General features: G+C 51.1%; 7 protein-coding genes across 7 annotated transcripts; 5 read left to right on the top strand and 2 right to left on the bottom strand.

Annotated features, from left to right (window-relative positions):
* Positions 1-342: 342 nt before the first annotated feature.
* PC9H_008702 (uncharacterized protein) lies at positions 343-2,782 on the bottom strand (the record flags this gene model as incomplete). The annotated part of the gene is made up of 10 exons (XM_036778210.1): positions 343-648; positions 712-1,055; positions 1,115-1,279; positions 1,344-1,413; positions 1,474-1,516; positions 1,591-1,773; positions 1,819-2,200; positions 2,254-2,290; positions 2,342-2,443; positions 2,498-2,782. 10 exons carry the CDS (start codon positions 2,780-2,782, stop codon positions 343-345), a joined length of 1,917 nt encoding a protein of 638 aa, XP_036629638.1.
* Positions 2,783-3,724: 942 nt separating this feature from the next.
* Positions 3,725-5,195, top strand: PC9H_008703 (uncharacterized protein; the record flags this gene model as incomplete). Its single annotated transcript, XM_036778211.1, has 2 exons — positions 3,725-4,393; positions 4,449-5,195. The coding sequence occupies 2 exons, from the start codon at positions 3,725-3,727 to the stop codon at positions 5,193-5,195; spliced, it is 1,416 nt and encodes a 471-aa protein (XP_036629639.1).
* Positions 5,196-5,816: 621 nt separating this feature from the next.
* Positions 5,817-8,493, bottom strand: PC9H_008704 (uncharacterized protein; the record flags this gene model as incomplete). Its single annotated transcript, XM_036778212.1, has 7 exons — positions 5,817-5,933; positions 5,986-6,022; positions 6,089-7,065; positions 7,117-7,409; positions 7,467-7,557; positions 7,614-8,236; positions 8,295-8,493. The coding sequence occupies 7 exons, from the start codon at positions 8,491-8,493 to the stop codon at positions 5,817-5,819; spliced, it is 2,337 nt and encodes a 778-aa protein (XP_036629640.1).
* Positions 8,494-9,129: 636 nt separating this feature from the next.
* RAD52 (DNA repair protein rad52) lies at positions 9,130-10,758 on the top strand (the record flags this gene model as incomplete). Its single annotated transcript, XM_036778213.1, has 4 exons — positions 9,130-9,258; positions 9,311-9,538; positions 9,595-9,717; positions 9,766-10,758. The coding sequence occupies 4 exons, from the start codon at positions 9,130-9,132 to the stop codon at positions 10,756-10,758; spliced, it is 1,473 nt and encodes a 490-aa protein (XP_036629641.1).
* A 980-nt stretch (positions 10,759-11,738) lies between these two features.
* PC9H_008706 (uncharacterized protein) lies at positions 11,739-14,286 on the top strand (the record flags this gene model as incomplete). Its single annotated transcript, XM_036778214.1, is given in 7 exon segments — positions 11,739-11,910; positions 11,969-12,142; positions 12,204-12,397; positions 12,458-12,940; positions 12,960-14,096; positions 14,150-14,217; positions 14,274-14,286. 7 exon segments carry the CDS (start codon positions 11,739-11,741, stop codon positions 14,284-14,286), a joined length of 2,241 nt encoding a protein of 746 aa, XP_036629642.1.
* A 443-nt stretch (positions 14,287-14,729) lies between these two features.
* On the top strand, positions 14,730-15,997 carry ERG6 (Delta(24)-sterol C-methyltransferase; the record flags this gene model as incomplete). Its single annotated transcript, XM_036778215.1, has 5 exons — positions 14,730-14,886; positions 14,936-15,298; positions 15,347-15,432; positions 15,489-15,896; positions 15,950-15,997. 5 exons carry the CDS (start codon positions 14,730-14,732, stop codon positions 15,995-15,997), a joined length of 1,062 nt encoding a protein of 353 aa, XP_036629643.1.
* Positions 15,998-16,376: 379 nt separating this feature from the next.
* On the top strand, positions 16,377-18,070 carry PC9H_008708 (uncharacterized protein; the record flags this gene model as incomplete). Its single annotated transcript, XM_036778216.1, has 5 exons — positions 16,377-16,453; positions 16,544-16,785; positions 16,845-17,129; positions 17,260-17,960; positions 18,011-18,070. 5 exons carry the CDS (start codon positions 16,377-16,379, stop codon positions 18,068-18,070), a joined length of 1,365 nt encoding a protein of 454 aa, XP_036629644.1.
* Between the last annotated feature and the right edge of the window lie 155 nt (positions 18,071-18,225).

Raw genomic sequence — 18,225 nt, forward strand, 5'->3', positions numbered from 1 at the left:
CTGTGAACGCATGGGTAGGTAAGAATCAGACAACACAGTCAACGGAGTAACTGTGTTTGGATGGTGAACTGATGGGATTCACTGAAGTGGCGCTCGCCAACGTTACGATGGCTAGCAATGTCTTCGAAACCCAGGTCCAATCTTGAGCTCGGATTTTGGTCGCGCCGGACGCAAGCCGGACGCGTCAGTCACATGATACAGTGAGTGGTCCGAGTCTCTACCTCACGGAAGCCTTCTATTGCATGACTAGTCGACAAACTCAATTCTACACCGTAGTTCGACCTGATAGATATCTAAGAATTGTCTAAGAAAAGCTGACAGCGCCGACTTGTCTGTCAGGCATCAACTTGAAGCCACCGATCCGTCCGCTCTCACTTTCCGAAACACGTATCTCGATACACCTTTTGTCTTCGTCTTGCTCTTGACGGCGCCGACAGCCGGTCTTCCTCCGTCTACTTCCTCCCCGCCCTCTCCCCCAATCGGCAAGTCGCCATTAACTCCCCCGCTTCCATCATCCCCATCCTTCGCATCGCCGTAAACTACCCGCCTCTCCAATCTATAACCATATTTCCTCGGCAGCCACCTCGACCATACATACCAGTACGACATCCCTACGAGCGATATCGACAGCGCCGCGACAACATGGGACTAACAACAACAACAAGTCAGCACCGTATTCGGAGTTGGGAAGAAATCCATTCATGATCTCACCCAGTACGGCAGACTCTTGTACACGCCCCCGCGCCCGCCGTCGGGCCGTGGTGCGGGCGGGACGAGAGGGACGACGATGAGCAGGAGGTTGGAGATGAAGAACCCGATGAGGAGGATTTTCGGCGCGCGGAATGGGGGATACCATTGTGAGAGAGGGGCGATCCATGGGAACGGTGCGGTTCGGGGGTAGGGAGATATCAGCGGTGTTGATGATGATGGCATTGAGGAGGGGGGTAGGGAGGGAGAATGAGAGGAGAAGAATGAGGACACAGAGGGAGAGTAGTACAGCAGGATGAGGCCGAGTGCGACGACTGTGTTGATGAGGGTGTTGCAGTACGATGACACTGGTGCGACGAGATAGCGGATCAGCGTTTATATCTATATTTGAATAGACGACACTTACTGTTAACCAAGAACAGATACGCGTCTCCGGCAGGTGGTATGAGCAACACCGCACAAGAGACGGCGTATTGCGTGAAGAGGCCAGGGAGGGGCGTGTTGAACGGTTTGTTAGAGGCAAAGAATGGAGAGAAGGGGAGGATCCCTTCGCGCCCGAGTTCCTGGATTACTATGGGGGGACGGGCGAGGTTAGTAGACGAACGGGAAGAAGAGTGGAGGGGATAACAACGCACTTCGTCCTTGGGTAAATTGCCCCGCTAGTAGGTTGCCTAGGGTCGAGAGCGCGATGAGTGCGCTTAGGATCTATTGGGTGGGTCGGTGTCGATGTCGGAAAGGAAGAGGGGAAGGGAAGGGAGTACGCACCTTCCCAGTTGCTTCACCGAATAGATTCCTGAAGAATAGCGCCCTGTTCACGTTCAATAGCCATTTGGATCGGTGTCCCTTGGATGATAGAATCGAATAGGATGATATATCACTCACGCAACGATCTCCCCGCTCCCCATCATTTCTCCCTTCTCCACCACACCCAAATACACGGTGTTCACGGCGAGGTAGAGGAGGGTCACGCTGAGGAGAGCGAGCGGGGCGGCGCGCTTGATAGTACGGATAGGATGGGAGATTTCAGAGAGGGCGTAGTTGGCATTTGAGTAGCCGATGAAGGACCTTGTAAATGTTAGTCTAAGTGGAAACAGACGGCAGTGGACGCACCAAATGACGTTATACAACCCCGTCACGAATGAGTTCACCCCAATCTCGCTGCTCCCTTCCCAAAAGTTATGCCACGAGTCCAAACTGGTGGAACGAGGGTATTTATGTCTCCAACAACCGCTGTTATACGTACCCGCATTACCAGTGCACGGGGAATCTTTAACGACGAACATCCCGACGACACCAGCGATAACGATGAAGCACAGAAATGCGAGTTTGCCGAGGCCAAGGACGTTGGAGAGGCCGAGGCCGAGGCGGACGGAGAAGGCATGGAGGAGGAGGTTGAAAGATAGGGCGAGGAGAGCGAGGATCAGGGGGGTTGGCAACGAGGGAAGCAAGGGGAGTGGAAGGGACGAGGGCAGGGAGCCCGCGTGCGCTGCGTCTGTCGTTATCCCATCAACACTAGATATCTCTATACGGTGAGGGAATACACACATTCGCCGAATACGAGGCTGTTCGCAGCACTTAGGTTCTATCGACATTCGTCTCGGGGGGTTCTTAGGGGTAGGGATAAGGGACGTACAGCCATCACGCCATAGAATGCGTAGATGCAGGTTGCGAGGAAGCGGGGCCGGAGGTAGATGTGCTCAATGTAGTTTTTCTCGCCCCCTGAGCGGGGAAGGGTCTATTGAACGGGGGACTCACAGTGAGCTCGTCGTGGACAGCGTAGACGACTCACAGTCCCAAACTCGATGTACACGGCCAACCCCATCGCGGCGATGGAAGCCCCGACGAGCCACATGAGGAGCGCGAGGGCGGGGGAACGGGCGGAGAGCAGGATCGTCGACGGGGTCGCGTATATACCAGTACCAATGATACGGTTGAAGATAAGGAATACGACGCTAGTAGTCCCGAGCTTCCTCTTCGAATGCGGGACGTTGTCGAAGTGCTCGCCGTGCTGTGCGTCGCCGCCATGCACAGGCACGACGGTGGTGGCCCCGTACGAGCTACTTGAGTCAAACATGGTGGTACGGACACGGAAGGCCTCTTAACCGCTTCTACGACTGAGTTATCTTCTTACGGACGTCGATTTGCCCTTTCAGATACAAAGTGTCGCTTCGAGGGAATACGGCCAGGATCCTTGTGCTTGAGCCATCCACGGTCAGTCACGCAATTCTCATGAAAAGTGACTGTTCACAACTACCTCCGCTGGTAGGATTATGACTGGTCATCATTGTCATAACGGGACTTTGAGTGTGCCACGGTACTTGGACGAGGATCGGAGTGAAAAGGGAAGAATTCAAAAGGGTCTGCAATCCTTTCAAGAACGGAATCCTGGACGGCTTGAACCAGCTCTGGGTGCCGCAATGCCTCAATCAACCATCAAGAAGACGAGGGATGTGCTCAGGCGATTTTGATGGTGCAAGATTCACCGTATCTAACTTATGTGTTGTCTAATACTCAAGTTCAAGCCTACGAGGACTTCCAGGCTGAAGTCGTCGAACACATGTTGTTTTCCTAGATGCATGTGCTAATTCTTCAACAATTCCTCCCACTTCGTCCGACAGTAGCACTGCGTTTGCCAGCTTGGTTTGCAAGGCTACGAACTAATTCGGCCTCTTCTTCACGAGAACAATACGGACGCCGCTCGCCACTGAACGTTCTCAATGCTCCAAATATGCTTTTCTATTCGTTTACGTTGCACCCTACGACGCTTGGTACCCACCAAGAATAACAGGGGGAGGTATGCGTGTATCTCCGAGATATACGGTCCCTCTGGACTGACTCTGATGCCAAAATCTGGATTATCGTCGGGTGCTGGTCCAATCGTTCCGGGTGCGATTCTTGACCTCAGACCGGTAATCGCGAGTTGGGAACAAATCATCGGTGCCTCTGTAGGTCTGGATATCTCCTCTAACCCTGTCGCGGATTATCACCGGGTACCTCTTGGTGGTTCATCTGATCGATGACTCCGTATAAATTCGACCTAGATTACGGCCACTGCACCATCTACTATATGGGTCCAACTACGACGCTCGCTTTACTCTCTCTCGTGCTTGAAATATACGCACAACATATTGGCACTCTTACGGCGGAGGTCCATCCATCGTTGGCGATCCAACAATGTACCCTCGCTCAAGGTTGTCAAACGATACAAAAATCGGTTGTCCTCGACGCTAACTTGCGGTGGACCCACCGCACCGACGGATACACAGACTGCTACACGGGTAACACATGGGACCCGGTGCTGTGCGACAATAATCCGGTACTCTGTGCTCAAAGCTGCGCCGTCGATGGTGCTGATTATCCTGCTACCTATGGAATTACCACCGCTGGGACGAGCATCAGTCTTCGATATGTCACGGAGGGCCAGTATCAGAGGAACGTTGGATCGAGGGTATTCCTCTTAGACGACAATAACAACTACATGCAATTCCGCCTTGCAAACAGGGAGTTCACGTTTGATGTGGATCTCTCACAAATGCCGTGCGGAACGAATGGGGCACTGTATTTCGTCGACATGCACCGCGACGGAGGTCTCAGCGCTTTCCCAGATAATCGTGCTGGGGCCCGCTATGGGACCGGATATTGTGACTCACAGTGCTCGCGCGACCTCAAGTGGATTGACGGAGAGGTAAGGAAGACATCGTATTAACTACATATTATCATACTCACCTCTGATATCTAAGGCAAACTCTCTCAATTGGACCCCGTATACCGACTCGAAGGGCAAAGGGCACTATGGCGGCTGTTGTGCAGAGGTGGATTTGTTACAGGGTAATGCGCACTCGTCTATCTGGGCGACGCATGCTAGCCACGGCCCCGGTCCCAGCCGTTGCGCGGATGTGGTCGAATGCGGCGACAGGCCATATTATACCTACGATGGCATTGGCGATAAGGATGGTTGCGAGTTCAACGCGTATCGCCTTGGAAATCCTTCTTTCTACGGTCCCAATGCCGTTATAAATACCGACCTCCCGTTCACCGTGACCACACAGTTCATCACTGAAAACGGTGACGATAACAGCATTGTTGTCGAAGTTCGTCGACTATACAAGCAGAATGGCGTTGTCATACCTGCACCCCCAAGCAACATCGTCCCTGCTCCGTCGACTGGTTTGACCACTTTCGGGCCATACGACACAATCACCGACCAATATTGCCATGATATCAAAACTGTATTCAACGACGTGGATATGACAGATGCTTACGGTGGATTACAGCATACCGTCTTGCCCCACTGGTCACACGATGGACTTGTTCTGGCATTCAGCATATCTGATGATGATGAGCGGCATATGGAATGGCTTGATACCCCACCTCATGGACCTTGCGCTCCAGGCTCCGGTGTTCCCTCAGACTTGCAAGCGGAATACCCAACCTCACGGATTCAATTCTCAAATATCAAGTACGGGGAAATCGGATCGACGTATTAGGTAGTCAACGGGTTGTCCTGCTTTGTGATTGCAAGCCCCAGTTGTGCCTATGTTTGCGTTACGGTCGCATCTCGGCTTATACGCGGATGTCATTCTTATTGTGCTCTATCGATTGTGCCTGTACTCAAGCTGTACCAGTATATAGTGTTTATCAACGTACACTGCTTGACTGAGACAGTCCGCTTGGTTTAGCATTAAGGAGGTACGACCTCAGGATTCAACGAGGTAGTGAGGTAGGAAGGAGCGCAGAGACCACATGGTATTATGTATATCGCTCGTCTGAGATGAAGTAGATGAAGCTTGAAAACAAGCATCAGATGCGCAAACGCGTTTGAAAACAGTCATAAAAGTCGTAAAAGCCAGGATGTACGCATGAAAGGTAAGGGATAGCGAGTGTAGTTTGAAGCGACGCGTAGGCGAATGAGGGGGTGATGCTTGTATATATGGCCAAAATCGGCGTTGGGCTAAGATAGAATGCGATGGGAAAAGTGAAAATGTATAGATTCCTCCCTCGAGATATGTAATGAACGTAATTGAGTAGCCAAATATGAGATTGCTATGTTGCTAGGAAAAGGAAGCTGATGGAGAAGAGGAGCGGTATAGATTATTACTGGAAGACGATTATTTTGCTGGTGCAAGAAGTTGGACCTTTTCCTTCAAGACGCTGGGATAGCTGTTCATTAGATGCGCGAGGGCGCGTAGGTCTTCTTGATCCAGAAGGGCAATGGTGATCTTGGGCTGTAAGAGGTGTGAGCGGGATGTAACGAGATGAATGGTAGGCTGAACATACGGCTCCTTTGATACCGAAGGACTTGACAACCTTGAAGCTATGTAAAGAAGGAAGATCAGCGCCCAGTAGTTGATGATCGACGAAAACCCAAGAGATGACGTACAGCTTGTCACCGAGTTGCTGCTTCTGCGCTTGAACTGGCTTGTCGAGAAGACCATCAATGAACTCGTCGGTAGCCTGGACGACGAGTGGATCGGCTTTCGGTAGGTTCGCACCAGAAGTGGACGTCGCCATTCTGATAATCTCTGCAGCTGGCAACTTGGCCAGCGATGGAATGGTATATGAGATGCTCCCAATGCTGCCGGGTGTGCCAGGCAATGGAGAGGATGCGGCACTTGGTCCGCGAGAAGAGAGATCAGGCGTCTGAGGAGATTCGGCTACTTTGGAAACGGCCGTCTTCTTCGCCTGGGGTGTTACAGGAGGAGCCGACTTTGTCGATTGCGCATCAGCCTTCTCTTCTTCGTCATCGTCGCTCTCCAAAACCATCTTAGCGTCAGCCAGTTTGGCGCGAAGAACCTCGGCATTGAAGAGACACATAGCCCGCTCCCGTTTTGGCAGACTCATCAAGAGGTCAGTCAACTCATTTTGACGAGAAGACTCTAGCTTGTTGATAGCGGCAGCCATGCGATCGCGTTCGGAGGTGGGAGGAACAGAGCCAGACGGCGAAGATGTCCGAGGGGGTGTTGATAATGATGCATTGACGGAAATCGGAGTCGACGGATGTTCTGGGGCACTGGCAGTAACCGAGGCAGTTACGTTCGGATTGAGGAGCTGCGAATCTTGAGAAGCAGATGGAGACGGAGATTTGTCGTGGAAAGATCTTGTTGGCTTCAACTTGTCTTTGATATGCTCGACGTGTTCAGCTAACTTGTCTGGGCTCTCTATGCACTGAACTGCTTCACTGAGGGAAACGTTGATAAGAGACTCAACAATGGCATCTACATCATCCGCTGGGACTGTTCCTAGATTTTTCACCCGGCGACTGAACTCTCCGGTGAGGACTTCCTTGCGCACAACAGGCGACAAGGCCGAGAGGTCGTCATAACGCATAGGTAGGCTTAATGTGCCAGATAACGCCGCCTGCGTGAACATAAATGAGTCAAGTATTCGCAAAAGAAACGTCGTTCTTACATTATAGTAACTACCAGATCCTCGCCTACCGCGATCTGGTCGTTCGTAGTGACTGGCACGAGGTGAACCAAGAGGAGAGGCGTGATGGCGTGGGCTCGCCCAGCCGCCGACATAGCTCTCGCCTCCCTCACTGAGAGTAGGACTTGTTGCACCACTAGCGCTGCGTGGGTGCCCATTATGCCCGAAGCGTTGAGCTAATTTTTCTTGCCGAAGTTGCTTAGGCTCGTGGAGTCGTACGACCATCTGTTTGCTCCCGATCTGCTTGCCATTCATTGCGTGCATAGCAGCAGCGGCTTCGGAGAGTCAGTCAATACGGCGCAAACTCGCTGGTGCTTGTATGTGTTGCTCACCTTGATCTGGAGTATGGTAGGAGACAAAGCCAAATCCACGACTTTCCCCATTCTCATTACGCATGACGCGAGCGCTCACGATTTGTCCAAACTAACATACAAATCAGTTCATGTGATCCGGGAGTACCAAGCAACCGAGTAACTTACTTCACGGAAAAGGGAGAATAGAGAGTTTGAATCTAGCGTAGGATCAAGATTCTTGCAAAACAAATTGCAGGGATCGATCAGGCCACTGTGACTACTTGAGCCGGGACCGCTCATTGGCGCCAGCTGCACTTGCTGACCAGGGCCATGGATGAATGGAGGCTGCACAGGCGATCGATAGGGACTAGCACGGGGAGGCGAGTAGGTGTAAGGGTAGGGTGCCGATGGCACGAAGGCGGGTGCGTTTGTGTTGAATTCCGTAGCTGCACTCGCTCGCCGGGGTTGATAAACCTGCACCGCAATATTCTGCCCATCAAGCTCTGCACAGTGTAACTCTTCTTCCGCACGCTTCGCGTCTTCCTCCCTCCAAAACTCTACCATGCCTGTGTCCGGCCCGAACTGCGTTTGGGCACGAGTTGATGCCAACGCGCCATAAGGCCTGAAAAGATCGTAGAGCTGAGAATCTGTGTAACCAGGGGGGAGATGCTTAACCAAACGCGGCGACGCGGAAGGGGGAGGAAGGGGTGTCGGTGGATTGGTCGGTGGATAGGGTGATAGCACGAGGGGTACATGTTGTGTTAAGCCCGGGATAGGTCGCGCCTGCAACGTCGCTAACGCTTTCTCGGCTGCAGTGCCCAATATTCATGAATTTCCATTATCTCATTAAGATCGGGGAAACCGAACCTTTCTCAAGAAAGCGGAATTCTACGGTTCCCGACAAGACAGAGCCAGGTATGTCGCGGGGGATGTTGGGCCTGAAAGGGCCGCAAGAAGCGAAAGCCATGACAATACTCTCGTCGGAAACGTAAGTCGGGACATTGGTGATATAGAGCAATGGCTCATGGAGGTAAGGGTGTGGCTGAGGTTCCTCATAGTTGGCCATCGTAGATCTTGAGTATCGGCAGAACCGCAGAAGTAATCAATCAGAGAAGGGAATGGGGGACTCTTGTCCTGATTTCGTCGTCTCGCCGACGCCTCGCGGCGCACAGGTGATGGGGGGAGCGAAAAACACAACACGCTTGATTTCAGGCAGGAAATTTCAAGTCCACATTGTTTATGTAATGATAGGCCGTACGTGGGAATATATGTGGGACCCCTGTCCGTCACATCACGGTCACGTGTGTGACGCGCTCAATTAAACGGCTAGCACCAACAATGCCACACGCTTGAGTCGCATCCACTCACTGCATCCTCCCACACATGAGTCTTTCATAACCTCATATTTATGCCAGTCTCGTTATCGGCTCATCTTGTGGACTCCTTCTATCAAAGCGCAAGGCCGCCACAATCACATCTACCCTTCCATCAATTCGTCGATAATTCGCTCGTCGGGCAGCCCAGACATTCTTCGCAACCAGGAAACGACAATATAATCACTTTTGGGAGAGCTTCATTTAATGCTTCTATGCACGGTCGCTCAGAAATGGATCAATCAATGTCCTTCAATACTTCTTCAGTGTCGAGTTCTTACTACGGAATGGACGCTCTGTCAATGATAAACGACCCAACTCCTTCATACATGGATCTATCTCAAGCTACGGCCGCAAAGATTGCCACATTGCAGGCCAAATTGAATAAGAAGCTTGGTCCTGAATATATATCGCAGCGTCCAGGACCTGGTGGCGGTCCCAAACTGACATATGCAGAAGTTCGTATGCCCCTCCTTAATAGCGAAAGATGAACTAAACGGAGCTTGCCAGGGGTGGAAGATAATTAATCTTGCAAACGAAGTGTTCGGTTTTAACGGATGGTCGTCCAACATAGTGTCTCTCACGACAGACTACATAGATACGCACGAGGAAGGCAGAAGGCATAACGTCGGCGTTACCGCTATAGTCAGAGTTACCCTTCGCGATGGTGTCTTCCATGAAGATGTTGGATATGGGGTGATAGAGAACGCAAAGAGCAAAGGGGCTGCTCTAGACAAGGTGCGTACGAAATGACCGCTCTGCTATTTTCGCATCCATTGACTATCACTTCTCAGTGTAAGAAAGAGGCGGTAACAGACGCTATCAAGCGTGCGTTGCGAAATTTCGGAAACCTGCTTGGAAACTGCCTGTATGATAAAGCATACACGCAGGAAATCGTGAAGATCAAGGTCCCACCTGTGAGTATTGGTGATTGGATTTGATTATATATGCTGAGACACATCTAGCCCAAATTTGATAAGTCGGACCTTCACCGCCGGCCAGAGTTCGAGGAGACGAAGCCGGATATTCGTCAATTGGAGGCGGGTTTGTCGACTAGTGGGATTGCATCAACATCTCATGCACCACAGCAAGCCTGCAGTTCTTCCAGTTCATCGATGAACAGACCCTCCACTAATCCAGCCAATCTTCAAAGAACTTCCGCGGCCGTTGCCACGACTTCAACTTCAACTCCCGTCGCAGATATAAAGGGAAAGGGTAGGGCGGTACCGGGTGCAAACATTGGTTTAAACACGCCAGTCACGACACCCGCGAACCCTGCTGGACGCCCCAACGCGAATCGTGGTACAATGCCCCCACCCCCGGCATTTGGCAAAGCATTCAATTCATCCGTTTCAAATGGAAGTGTGCAGCGCCTACCTGAACCCAGAGCCACTGGCTCTGCATCCACAGGGATAAATCAACCGAAGATGCCCCCACGACCTCCTTCAGCGCTTTCTCGTGGTCCCAATGTCGAACCAGTATCTGTAGAACCACGGGTCAGCCACAACATCGACCCCGGGCTACCTGAAGAAGCAGAAATCGACCCGGACGAATCTTTCGGCTTTCTTTCAGATGATGATGCTTTCCTTGCTGCTGTAGATCTCGGTGAAGGTGATCTCGGCAGACCAATTGATCCCGACGAAGGTTTGGGCGGCCCCGCACTTAGTGCTAATTCCGTCCAAAGCGAAAGTGAAATCTTGGACACAAATAGGCACGTTTCAGAGCAAGCGCAACATGTTCGTTTCCAAGAGGCATCACACCAAGAACGCGGAACGCTTTCTGGTGCAACGAGGCCGTCTGTGCGAACCGAGTCGGGGGTCGGCCAGCGAGCAACTGTTGGGGCGGAGCAATTTCGAGCTGCGACGCCGGGCTCATCAGCGAACTCACATCAGCTGAGGTCTGGAACACCTTCCATGGGAGGGTTCCATTTCCCTGCAGGCGTGGTCGGTTATGTTTAGATCTCTGTGTGTCTTGCGCCTCACGTTGGTTCATCCAGAATCCTACCCAAGAAAATCCCCAGTTACCAGCACGAAACGGGCAGCGCCTCACTCTCGGCTCTGGGATCTTGGGGCTCAACAAAGACCAGTTCAGTCATCTATTTATATCTTGCTTCTGATCTATGTTTATCCGTTCTCCCGATCACAGACCTCCCCAAAGAAGAATGACGGCAGGTATGGGCCTTGGTAATCAGAACCAAAGGTTAAATCCTCCAGGTGGGGACGGATCAGCAAAACCATCCTTCCAGCTACCCATCGACCGTCGTCAATCCGATGCAAACACGATGCAGAGGGGTGTGAAGAGAGAAATATTGGGCAACTTGGATATCGGAGTGGAAGGCGATGTAAAGCGACCTAGACATTGATTATCGCAGTCGTTGAGTCTTGTATTATTTCTTGTTTCAACTATGCATCGCACGCTGTGAAATGACTGTGTTAGACCACTTGGAAAGTTGGATGGAGCGGTAGCATCTGTATATGTTCCCCCGCCTCCCTACGAGTATGACGATAGCCACGCCTATGGATTTCAACTTCGGCGATATCAAGCAACATAACCGCGAAGGTCACATTTAGGAACACCAACTCATTAGAACTTCTAACTTACGAAGCAACTGGCGGTTCGGCGACATACTACATCCGACAGCTTGCTTTTGTCTTCACATTCGGTGTGGGAGTGGCGTTCTGACTTTTGTACTTACAGGGAATGTGAATGACACGAAGCTGACAAGGTGTGTTCCACATTGTTGGCTTGCTCGCTTGCTTCAAACTCATTTCTACGTAAGGTGTTATGAACTCCATCCTGAGGCTGGCTTCCTCGTTGGAACAAGCCCAGGCTGAAAGTATATAAAGGGCAGAACCTAAGCGCACAGAATACCCAGAGACACGGTGTTTTAGCTCTGGGAGTCCCCCCAACGAGCCTGACCGCTTCGCTTCATTTCGCAATGTCCACTCTCCCTTTCATTTCCCAGATAAAGTCACTCGTACAAGTTTGCACCGGCAACGTCGATGGTGCTAGGAAGACATGGAACGAGTTCACCGATGCTTGGACTCACCACCCGGGCAAGACTATTGGAGACATAGTGGATGGCATTCCAGTCGTTGGACACATCAAAGGTACCTGCCACCACGGTTTGACATATTGGATCGTTTAAAACATTGCCTTGTTTTATAGGCATCGTCCACTTCGCCATGGGCGACACCGAAGAGGGGATTGAGGCCGAAGAATCGGCAACCCGCAGCCTCGCTGTTATCGGCGCCGCAGCGTTAGCTGGTGCCACAGGTGGAGCTGCTCTCCCTGTTTTAGCTGCTGTCGTGGCAGGCGTCGCTGCAGATGGAATATTGACCGGTGTGTCGCTCTTTCGGCTCTGCTATATTTTACCAGACAAGTTGCTGACCCTTCTGCATAGGGATCGAGAGTGCTCGGCATCATAAGTACGATCCTCAGGGCATGATCGGTGTAGGAACAAATGTCGTCAAGGACTTCTCCCAAAGGAGAGAGGACAGACTCGGGGGCGACGTCTTTGATGGTGTCGTTATCGCAGCTAGCGACGGGCTAATTGGAAAGGGTGGAGTGAAAGTCAGAGCTGGTGCGACGACAAGAGTAAGTTATGGTTCTCAAAGATATCCCTTCACTATCACCTTGACGCACCCTTGATGTTAGATATTCCGTGTTGAGGGGAAGAGTCTCATACGTCAAGGCGACGGCTCTCGACTAGGTCACTTCATCGCTGGTGATAACCAGCGCATATTCTATCACAACGGTGAAATCGCCCCTCGAGAACGCCTACCTCCCCCATCGACAGCGGAATCCTTACCTACTGCCCACATCCCCCTCGAACCTGAGCCTCGCCCTGGAGGTCCTTTCAAAGGTGGGGACATCATCGACAGACCAAATTTCTTCCTACGTTTTGCCCCGGACTTCTTTGACGACAACGGGAAAATGATATTTCTGAATTTTGGAGAAGAGGACAGGATGTATGCGTATTATGCACAGAAGTTGCTCGATCATCGGGATTTGGTGAAGAAGTATAAGGAATTGTACCACGGTGACGTGCCTAGCAACGTGACCGAGAAAGCTCATGATATACGCGTCAAGTCGTTTGAGGCCAGTGCCACAACTCCGCTGTGTCGAGCAAAGGCAGAGGTTGACATCATTTTAACAGGTACTTACTCGCGACCTCGACCAAATCGAGAAAGACGCCATAACCGAAAGACAAAAGCAGCAAAATCCCGATTCCTATCGCGGCGTACTTAACGTTGACCTGAAAGCCCCCAGGCAGTATGGTCTTACCAGCAACCGCTACACGCCAATTTTCAGCAAAGTCATCAAAGACACCTTCCGCTCGGAGCCACTCTGGATCAGGCATCTTCCCACGACACTCCTCAAACTGATCAATGAACATCCTGTGGCTTTTGGCAAGATACGCACGTTCAAATACGCGCCGGTGGCGGCAGGTGCAGTTCTTCATGGTCGGGTACCCATCCGGGATGTCCTTAACATAACTACGGAGGAGGTTTCTAGCGAAGATGTCGCTCCTCTGGTTGTGGCGCACTGTCGTCATGTCAAGACGATCACGGCAGCTACTGAAGAGAGTCCTCCTGATGTCTCCGAGCACTACGAATATCTCGTCAGGTTCGATGAAGAATCACCAGCAGAGTGGTACCCCGAGACGCTCGTTTCGAAGGATCTTCAGGACGATTTTTATAAACGCGCTATGGCTTCTGCGCAGCCTGTACACTCATTTGATCGGTCCGACCAAGGGAAGCTTATCGTTCAGAGGCCAAGTGGATCCTGGGATGAGATTGAAGACGGCCAGATTTTCTGGAATGAGCAGGCGTCCGGGGAGAACCCTCTAGGGGTGCGCGAGCTTGATGCGATATTGTGCCACATGTATCGCAACGACTCAGACGCCGGTCCTCGTATATCTCTCGCCACCGACGACGCCATCCCCGCTTTAAATATCTTGCACAATCCGCCTTGTGCAGACCCCGAAGGTCAACCTGTATATCTCGCATCGGCACTTGACTTCAAAGGTGGGGTCCACCCTTGTAAAGTTGCACCCCATCTTCGACCTGGGCACTGCAGAGTTTCCTACGGAGGAGCCGAGGTTGTACATCAAGGGAGGTATGAGCTGTTGCCTTTCTCGACGGAACTTATGGAGTTTGTGGATACGCAAGGAGGGCAGATACCTGCGGGTAGACGAGTGGTCCTAGGCGGATACGAAGATGGAAAGCCGCTTTATCATGCTCTCGTCGATATTAATGGTGTTATGGTACCCGGGAAGGCTGCGCCCCATCTTGTACGTTCTCGTTGACGCCTGCCATTTGCTGAAATCAACTAATTTGTTAACAGGGAGATAGAGGGGGAGCAGACGCTCCGTACAACGACACAGAGAATTGGAGATATGAACACAAGATTTTGTAAGTTGGAATTGTACGGGCATATGTTTTTAAGCTGACCTGCCGTTCTGATACAGATGCTGGAGATGAAATACTGGCATTCATCAATAGCTTGTCTTACATCACTTTTATATCTGGTTCCTTTTCTTTGTGGAAGATTGACCAATGTCCTTTTTGCTTGATGTCATTTCGAATTGCTCGCTACTACGCCATTTACTTGTAATATATACTGTCTAGTAGATTCAGAGTCTCCTAACTTCAACATACACCGCGATTCCAGGAAGGACAGCCAGGAGCTAGGGGAAGCCCTGACAGGGGAGAGAGACGCCATCACGTGGTATTTTGATCGAGCTTCGCACGGTTACACCATTTCGCTAATGACCTGATTCCAAAAAAATCCTGAGAGTTCAAAAGGTCTCTTCCACTCCTTCGATTTTTTGTTAGACCTTTCCTTCCTCCTTCCCATTTCCCCTGTACGTTCGACTTTGCTTTTTGTCCGTCTATCCTGTGTTCATTAGCCTCTAGATATCTCAATGGCCGCCACCGCTACAGTCAATGGACAGAACCTTCCCGACGGTCGTGTCAACGACCGTATCGAGAACTACACCAAGTTCTGGCAGAAAGACATGGGGAAGGAGGCCAATGTTGATACGGAAAACCGAATCGACAGTTACACCGACGTCGTCAATGGTGAGCTTGATAACTTTCAGGAGAGGAAAGTACACTAAAACCTGTATAGGGTATTACGACGGTGCCACCGAGCTCTATGAGTATGGATGGGGTACCTCTTTCCATTTCTCTCGCTTCTACAAGGGGGAGTCCTTCCACGCCTCGCTTGCTCGCCATGAACATTACCTTGCCCACAAAATGGGCATCAAGGCCGGCATGCGTGTCCTTGACGTTGGCTGTGGTGTTGGTGGTCCAGCACGCGAGATAGCGCAGTTCACGGATGCTCAAGTCGTCGGCTTGAACAACAACGACTTCCAGATCGGCCGCGCTCGCAAATATACTCAGAAGATGGGCCTGCAAAACCAAGTCTCATTTGTCAAGGGTGACTTCATGAAGCTTGCTGAACAGTTTGGAGAGAACTCGTTTGACGCTGGTTAGTATTGTCCGGATTGTTTGGTGCTCTTGGCTCATCGCTTCCTAGTGTACGCCATTGAGGCCACCGTCCATGCCCCTAGTTTCGAGGGGGTGTATGAGCAAATCAAGCGAATCTTGAAGCCCGGAGGAGTTGTGAGTGTTTCGTCGCTCTTGATCGTCACATCCAAAGTCTAACGCCGGTTACGCAGTTCGGTGTATACGAATGGGTTATGACTGAGGATTGGGACCCTTCCATTCCGAAGCACAAGGAACTTGCCCACAGGATTGAGTTCGGTAACGGTATCCCCGAAATGCGCAAGCTCAGTGTTGCACGCGATGCCCTCAAGAACGTCGGTTTCGAGATTGAGCACGAAGAGGACCTCGCTGCCCGTCCAGATGAGGTTCCATGGTACTACCCTCTCGAGGGTGATATATGGAAGGCACAAACCGTTTGGGATTACTTCACCGTTTGGAGAATGAGCTGGAGTGGCAAGCTCGTTACACACAATGCCATGCGTGTAATGGAACTCTTTGGTGTCATCCCCAAAGGTACATGCGACGTTGGCGAGGCTTTGAAGGTTGCCGGTGATTCGTTGGTGGAAGGTGGTCAACAGAAGGTGAGATTCTTACGTCGTGTGTGTGATGCTCAGTTCGCTAATGCGTCGTCCAGCTCTTCACACCAATGTACCTCGTCGTCAGCCGGAAACCGTCAAATTAGTCGCTCCTCTTATATATTATTATCTTGCCTCACATACTTACTACATACTTACCATACCCTTCGTTTACATAAGTTCGCAATCATAGAGTTTGGACCCACTATCGTTATGTCTCACCGTTAGATTACTGGGCAACATGCTTCTTGCAAAGCAGCCCTCCGGCACGGACTCAGATAGTGGATTGCACAAAGTTTTTAAAATTCCTTGGCTGCGGCTTGCTAAAAATCCTCGATTCAAGTTGAAGCGCCCCTGTTTTCTGCAGTGAAATCCAAAGGAGCCTTCTTCTTTTGGCAGTCGGGATGCACGTCGTACCCCAGCCGGCATATCCCGGGACCTGAATTCCTGGATTTTCGCTTTCCGCCAGGACCAATTCCGTCCAAAATGTCGAGCGATCCTAGGGTGCATAAACCCAGAGTACCCAAGGCATACAGCGATGAACAACTTACGTTTCTCCGAAGGTCTGTTCTTAACCACCACCATCGTTGTACACAGCGCTCACCATGCTTCCTCGTCGTGCCCTTGTTTGTGTGCCACCTCACCACACACAGTCACCTCTCAGAGTTCGAAAGACGATCTCAAGGCTCTATACGCGGCGATGCAAAGAAGTTTGCCCTGGAGCGTGCTCAAGATTTCATAACACGATTCGGCCTGCCATCTGATTACGTCGGCGTCGACGAGTCGGAACCGCGATTTCGTGAACAGATTTACAACTGGTTCAAGAACACCGTTGGCCGAACTAGACGTAAACTTGAAGGCCGGCCAAGGTCTGCCAAGAAGGTGGCGGAGAAGGGTGCGTTCCTCGGGGATCCAGTTTCGAATCACCTTCATGATCGTTTGTTCTTCATGCAGCGGCAGCAGCTCACCAGGGGACGAATGATCACGGTGAAGTGACCTGGAACGCCAGTGTGTCACCCGCAATTATATCATACACCCAGACAGAGCATGAGAGTCCAGTCAATGCAGCGCAAGCATTGGCGCCGTTGCCATACAGCTCGTTGCAACCCAGCTCATCGTCGTTAGCTGCCAATATCACAACATCCGTCGGCGTGGTTCCGGTAAATACACAACAAGCTATGAGCCTGAACCTGCCTCCGACGATTCCTAACATAAGGGACGCGCTTCTCAATGGATATGGTGAGCAAATATATAGCAATTTATCGACGTTGATGTACCACTATCCCTCGGATGATGATTTGCGGGATTCGATATCTCTTATGTACATAATGAGGGACCTGATACTCATTCGCATGTTTTTTGGGTGTAGATCCTTCGACTATTTCAGGCCTGATACAATCCTACGTAATGGCGAATCCATCTGCAACACCGCTAACGCCGGTAGTGGATGCACTTTTTGATGCAATTGCCACCGCTGAATCCCAGTCTTCCTCGCGAAATGGTTACAACAACGGCCGGGATGCTACCTCATTTCTCCAAAAGTTCTACGACGCTTCGACGTTCTTCCCGTCAACGGTCGTCCATGCAGGTATCGCAGGTCCTTTCGCAGGTCCACGTGCCCTCCAAATGCGCATTCGGAAACACTCCACTTGGACGCCGAGTCCATCACCACATTTCTCGTCAGCAAGCGGGATATCTTCTGGCCAGCATCCCGGGACACAATCCTCGACCTCCATCGCCGACGAAATGCAGCGCATAGCCGTCGATCGACAGAGAAGGAAGGACTATATACAGTGGGCTAAAATACACGCCGCGGCTCTAGAGCTAGGTCTCTTAACATTAGAGCCAGAGTCCTCGAACTTTTCCACCGGACGTGCCTTCTCAGAAATGGTCGCTAGGGATGCTGTTTGGGAACAAGATGAGGTTGAATGGGTTGCAGGAATATGTATTCTCCGAGCGGTTATTCGTACAGCAGATCGGCGATGGCGAGACGAATACGACGGACTCTTGAGGGCTTATGAGAATCGGTGGAAGGAGATCAAGGACGAAGCCCGACAGACTATTGTGACGGTGAGTGTTATACCTTTCTGACCATTGACTATTTTTGATCGTGGGCATAGGAAGTACTTCTAGGTGCTAAAGAAGATCTTGCGCGTTTAGACGACTCGCACATGGCATGATACGGATGAGCCATCCAATCTGTTGCTATTGCCACGCCGGTATCTATATTCATGTTGTAATCATATTGTATTAAGTATAGGGATAATGGTTTGCTTGCGCTATCTACATCCATGTTCTGAAGTGCGTAAGCACTCTATTCATTACATCTTCGGCA

This window comes from Pleurotus ostreatus (genome assembly GCF_014466165.1).
Source record: "Pleurotus ostreatus strain PC9 chromosome Unknown scaffold_6, whole genome shotgun sequence".
NCBI lineage: Eukaryota > Fungi > Basidiomycota > Agaricomycetes > Agaricales > Pleurotaceae > Pleurotus > Pleurotus ostreatus.